Genomic DNA, 6,000 nt, shown 5'->3' with positions numbered 1-6,000 from the left:
GAAACTAGCCCCACCAGCAGAATAATTAAATATCACAACATAATATTATCGTTATTGTAAGAAAATTTGTCACAAAAGTGAAGAAAATTAAAAGAACTGTTTGGAGAAATATATATTCTTACACGTTGGGTATCTCTAGTAGCATTTTTTATGGCCTGATCAGTACCCTTATTAGCCAGGGCAAAGGCTTTGCGGCCGATTTGGTCCCGCACACCATGTGCATATTTCTCGTTTTTGTACCATTCCTATAACAACAACAACTTTCATAAAATAGAAACCATTTATGGCTTGCACAAGATATAACGTTCTATTCCAAAAATAGAATAATAATGATGATGAAGATGATGGTATAAAAAATCTGCGCGTTAGTGTAGCGATATCTTGTTCCTCAATCCTTATATGTACTCTTGTATTAATACAGACCTGATTGGGATCATTGGGGTTAGTTGTAGCAAGAATAACCTTGCCATCCCTAATGCTCATACTGTACTTTGCGGTCAGCCAAGGTGAATATTCTAACAGTAGCCATGGTAACTTGAGAAAGAGATGAAACCGCCATGAAAAACAAATTAAAACAATCATAGTTATGATAATAATTGGAGCTTAGAGCTAGATGTAAAAGAAGCACAAATCAAAACCCAGAGAAGATTGGATATTTTTAATTCAACTTATATATTTGATTATTCCGAAACTAGATTTCAAAACAACAGCCTTGTTATAGTAACAACCACATGTCAAGGTTTTTAATATGAAGGAACAGACAGACACAGTAGCACAAATTACTATACCTTGATTGAACGATGAAATCTCAAACAGCAAAGGTAAGAAACTTACGGTTTGGGACAAAGCTTCATAGCTGGTTAACTCCACCATTCCACTTCCACATCTTGATTAAAGTGCCATCCAATGGTTTAGTATTCCCCGTTTCAGCATCCATGGTCAGCTCAAGATTATTTAGCATCCAGATCAAACTGTTAATGTCAACCCCGTCAACTCCTTTGCTCCACAAGAAAGACTTATCCAAAGCACTCTTTGGATTGAAAGGAACTGGCACCACCTGTAGATTGATTAATTAAATTTTCACAGGAAAATATTATTGTTACTATAAAAATTTGGTCATATAGTGCTGGAAAGAAATTAAATTAGTTTATATATATTCGTACAGGTTGATCATGTCCAGTAGCATGTTTTACGGCATGACCAGTACCCTTATTAACAAGTGCGAAGGCATTGCGGTATTGGTCTGTCGCGCCTTGCGCATATTTCTCCTCTTTGTACCATTCCTTCAGTAACAACAACAAAAGGAACAAATTCCATAAAATTGAACCAATTTTATAGCTTTGTTATTATGTAGAGTTGTGGTAACAAACACCTGATTGCGACCATTTGGATTACTGGCGGCAAGAAGGACCCTGCCATTCCTAATGTTCATACTCAACTTGGGGTCAACGATGGTGATAATTCTAAAAGTAGCCATGAAGTTGGGTGTGACTGCATGCCATGAAATTAAACAAAAGTTGCGATATTAATTGTATGTTTAGAGGTAGAGGTAGAGGTAGAGGTAGAAGTAAGAGCAAATGGAGAAGAGAACATGGAAGTAAGTATTTAGATGAGGACTATTTACACACCCGACTTAACTAAGTACACCCGAAAAACTTAAAAAAACTTTCATCTAATAACATCCCACTTGACCCTACCATTCTATCCCAAATTCCCCCAAATTCTTTCCATTCTCCTTCTCTCCTTCCTTCACCTTCTTCCCTTACATGAAGGGAGTCGACAGTTGGTGCGAGCATGCTACCTGGAAGAACATACAACGAAATCAAGAACTAGTGGAACACTTGTAGCTTTGAATTTCCATTAATCTCCAAAACTTCAGGCAAGCCATTGGTGCACTCCTTTGACATACCATCATCGATTCTAATTGCCCTGCTATCACAAGCACTATTGATCCCAAATTCATGAATGGTGTCACCCATGATCATCCTCTTAGCACCTGGGACGGTAGCCACAACATGTTCAAGTGCAGAACAATCGCAGCTTGTCTTGAGTCATCAGTGAACTTCCGTGACGGAACAACTGCATTCGGCCTTTTCAATGCGCTGGAGCCGATTTCCCCATCGACCCATTTAGCCAATTTCTCACCTCCTCATTGATCCTAACTTTTACACACGTGATTTTAAAGGCAAAACACAAAACTCTCACAATGCTCACAAGGATGGTATATCCAATTAAGGGTTTTTACAAGTGTTTGGCTCAGGTTCTCCCTCAGTGTTTACAACAGCAAATATATCCAATTAAGGGCTTTTACAAGTGTTTGACTCAGGTTCTCCCTCAGTGTTTACAACAGCAAACTAGGAGAACAAGGGTGATAGCTCACGGGTAGGATATGTGAATGAAGTGTAGGAGCTCTTTAGAAGAACAAATATAGACTCGGCTAGGGATGATCATTAGATGCTTGCTTGCTTGAAAATCATGAAATAATTGAGAACTGATAGAGATGATTCACGGCTCAATAGCTTGCACAAGTGTTCTTCTTAGTCTCTCTTGATGCACGACCATAATATATGGTTGAGACTAGAGTTTGTCAACCCTTTCATTCTAATTTGATTCACAAAGTTATCTCTTCGATTTCCTCTTCAGAATAAGGTAATGTGATCTCTCATTTACTTGGCAAAAGTATTCTCAATCCTCCCATGTATCAGACGTCATAATGCTCTCCAATTTGGCATACAGTTTGACTCTCCAAGCTAGGAAATCAAGTCAGAACCAAAAAACAAAGAAAATCATCATAGATACTGTCGAAAATAATGTTGTGATGACAGATCGAAGGAAAACAACAAGATCTACAAGTCTCGTGGTGAGTATGAGTAGATTTAGTTCGAATACAATAAAAATCGAGATGAAAAATCACTAAAAATGTCATAGAACTCTCGAATAAGCCAAAAGGGGCGGAGACGAAACTTCCGACAGCGAAGACGAAGCATTTGGAAGAGGTCCAAGATGAATCATGTATTTTGATTTTAGACAATAAAATCATATATTTTGATTTTTTTATCATTTTTGGAATATTAATTCAAACTACATAGAATTTATGGAATAAGACTTTTAAGAGTGTTTTTATTGGAACAACACTTTCCAATAAGAGACTTATCCTTGATTTTTCCTTTTTTTTTTTATCACGAGTAATTCTGATGACATTCGTATGTGGTATCTCATATAGATCTCGAGTTGGATGTCAGCTATAATTAAAACAATTCATTTTTAGTGATCATGGGATTTATTTTGCCCATGTGAACTGATCTGATCAACATTTAATAGGCAAAAGACTTTTCTTAATTAGTGTTATTCTACTCCATATTAAAATTTGAACCACGTCTAATGCTAATTACCACGATAAAATAACATCATTCATCAAAAAAACCGAAGAATGGTCAAATCTATGTGATTTAATAAATATATATAAATATATATAAGAATTCTCTCATGATGTCTTAAAATGATGTTCTAACTTTTAGAATTAACTTTTAAGGTTCAAAACATTTTTTAAAAATCTAAAAAAATATATTTATATTTTGATCAGTTATACGAACCCAATGATATATTTTTTGTTTGAAACACAAATCAAATGGAACCTGTAAAATGTTTAAGGTTTAGGGTTTATATGTAATTGCTTGTTTGATAATTACATTGTGCATTGTTTTTAATTGAAAAAGTTAATTAATCTCACCAATCAAGTGCAGGTTTGTTTGAAGATTGAAGACCACAAAAACATCTTGAATGATTGTGCATTAAGAGTTGATACTTGAGGACCCAGATTTTCATTGAGTTTTATCCTTGTGGTTGATAGAGCCACCACATGTGGGTTAAAGGCATGCATATATACAAAAATTCTCTTATGCAGATGTTTGCAACTTAATAATTTGTGTACTTCATTTTTTAAGTGTTTTTAAAAGTTAAACGACAAGTGGGGGCCCACTACTTTGGGTCCCATATGTTTCAAATTAATGACGAGATTGATGTGCGGAAGTTAATATAACTTGCGAGTGTCCGTATAAGAGAATTCTCGTGTATATATATATGGTTGTTTAATATTATTATTATCAAAGCTGTGATAACATATTCTCATATATACATAACATGAAAACCATACAAGTGATTATTCCCAAACTGGATCACACAAACACAAGCGCAAACACCAGCCTTGATATGATAACAACCAAATATCAAGGTTTTATTCTCAAGGAACAGCAACACCAGCAGCACACATAGATATAAAGGAAAATGACATCAAACTTCTGGAAATGGAAACCCCAAAGTAATTGCTCCCCCTGCCATCCTGCATTTGTTTCATTGAGAAGAAAACAATATATTTAGATAGAATAAATGTTTCTCAATCGGTAAAATCTCAAACTGCAAAAAGTTAAGAAACTTACAGTTGGGGACAATACTCCATAGCTGGTTGACTCCACCATTCCACTTCCACATCTTGATTAAAGTACCATCAAATGGTTTAGTATTCGCTGCTTCAGCATCCAAAGCGAGCTCAAGATTATTCAGCATCCAGATCGGACTGTTACCTTCAACCCAGTCAGCTCCTTTGGTCCACAACAAAGACCTATCCACAGAATTTGGATTGAAAACAACTAGTTGCACCTACAGATTAATTAATTTTCACCCAGAATGTTATTGTTACTGTAAAAATGTGGCCATAGTGATGAAAAAGATAAAATAAGCAGTTTGGAGAAATATATATTCTTACAGGTTGGGTATTTCCAGTAGCATGTTTTATGGCCTGACCAGTACCCTTATTAACCAGGGCAAAGGCATTGCGGCCCATTTGATCTTGCACACCCTGTGCGTATTTCTCATTTTTGTACCACTCCTGTAACAAAAACAACAACTAAATAAAATTGAAGCCATTTATGACTTCCACAAGATATAAGGTTTGATTCCAAAAATAAAATAATAATTAAAAAAGCACAAGTTAGTCCAGCGATGGCTTGTTCTTCAATATTGTTATACATTCTCTTGTTTTGAAATACATACCTGATTCGGATCACTGGGGTTAGTTGTAGCAAGAATAACCTTGCCATCCCTAATGCTCATACTGAACTTGGAGTCAGCCACGGTGAATATTCTAACAGTGGCCCTGGTAACAATGCTCCAAAACTGGTTAACTCCACCATTCCAATTCCACAGCTTGATTAAAGTGCCATCAAATGCTTGAGTGTTCGCTGCTTCAGCATCCATGGCGAGGTTAGGATTATTAAGCGTCAAGATTGAATTGCTACCTTCAACCCCGTCAACTCCTTTGATCCACAACAGAGACTTATCCACAATCTTCGGATTGAAAGGAACTAGCTCCACCTACAAATTGATTAATTAATTTTTCACAGCACAATATTATCGTTAGTGTAAAAGTTTTGGTCATATAGTGCTACAAAAACGAGTTAAATATGTAGTTTTGAGAATTATGCTTACAGGTTGACCTGGTCCAGTAGCATGTTTTATGGCTTGACCAGTACCCTTATTAACTAGGGCAAAGGCATTGGGGTCCGTCTCACCTTGTGCGTATTTCTCATCTTTGTACCATACCTTCAATAGCAACAACAAAAAATTCCATAAAATTGAACCCATTGATAGCTTTGTAAAAATTATATGTACAGTTGTGGTAACATAGACCTGATTGGGATCATTTGGATTGGTGGGGGCAAGAATGACCTTGTCATCCCGAATGCTCAAACTGAATTTGGGGTCAGCGATGGTGAATATTCTAGAAGTAGCCATGGTAAGAGATGGAGATGCGTATGCCTGCCATGAAATTAAACAAAAGTTAGGATATTAATTGTATCTTTAAAGCTACAAGCATAAGAAGAGAACATACAAGTATTATGATCAAAATCCAAGAGAAGTAAGTGGTGTGACTTGTGAGTAGCTAGGAGTCATGAGTCTCACTATAAATAGGTCACAAAGGACTCACTATCATTTTGTTAATTG

At 36.1% G+C, this 6,000-nt stretch overlaps 1 protein-coding gene across 1 annotated transcript; it reads right to left on the bottom strand.

Annotated features, from left to right (window-relative positions):
- Nucleotides 1–4,117: 4,117 nt before the first annotated feature.
- LOC119980087 (ricin B-like lectin R40C1) lies at nucleotides 4,118–5,948 on the bottom strand. Its single transcript, XM_038822744.1, has 7 exons — nucleotides 5,888–5,948; nucleotides 5,686–5,814; nucleotides 5,485–5,598; nucleotides 5,050–5,370; nucleotides 4,763–4,885; nucleotides 4,437–4,656; nucleotides 4,118–4,339 (listed from the first exon to the last, which is right to left on the bottom strand). Coding segments are annotated over exons 2-7 (885 nt in total). The 5' UTR covers nucleotides 5,791–5,814; nucleotides 5,888–5,948; the 3' UTR covers nucleotides 4,118–4,337.
- Nucleotides 5,949–6,000: the final 52 nt, after the last annotated feature.

The sequence above is a fragment of the Tripterygium wilfordii genome, chromosome 15, assembly GCF_013401445.1.
Source record: "Tripterygium wilfordii isolate XIE 37 chromosome 15, ASM1340144v1, whole genome shotgun sequence".
Classification (NCBI taxonomy): Eukaryota; Viridiplantae; Streptophyta; class Magnoliopsida; order Celastrales; family Celastraceae; genus Tripterygium; species Tripterygium wilfordii.
Note: the sequence above shows the minus strand (reverse complement) of the source record. Positions and strands in the feature narration are given on the sequence as shown.

Coding starts and splice junctions, on each gene's coding strand:
- LOC119980087 (XM_038822744.1), bottom strand. CDS start 5,790: ATGGCTACTTCTAGAATATTCACCATCGCTGACCCCAAATTCAGTTTG. Junction 5,599..5,685: donor ATCCAAATGATCCCAATCAG/GTCTATGTTACC, acceptor TTGCTATTGAAG/GTATGGTACAAAGATGAGAA. Junction 4,886..5,049: donor ACCCCAGTGATCCGAATCAG/GTATGTATTTCA, acceptor TTTTTGTTACAG/GAGTGGTACAAAAATGAGAA.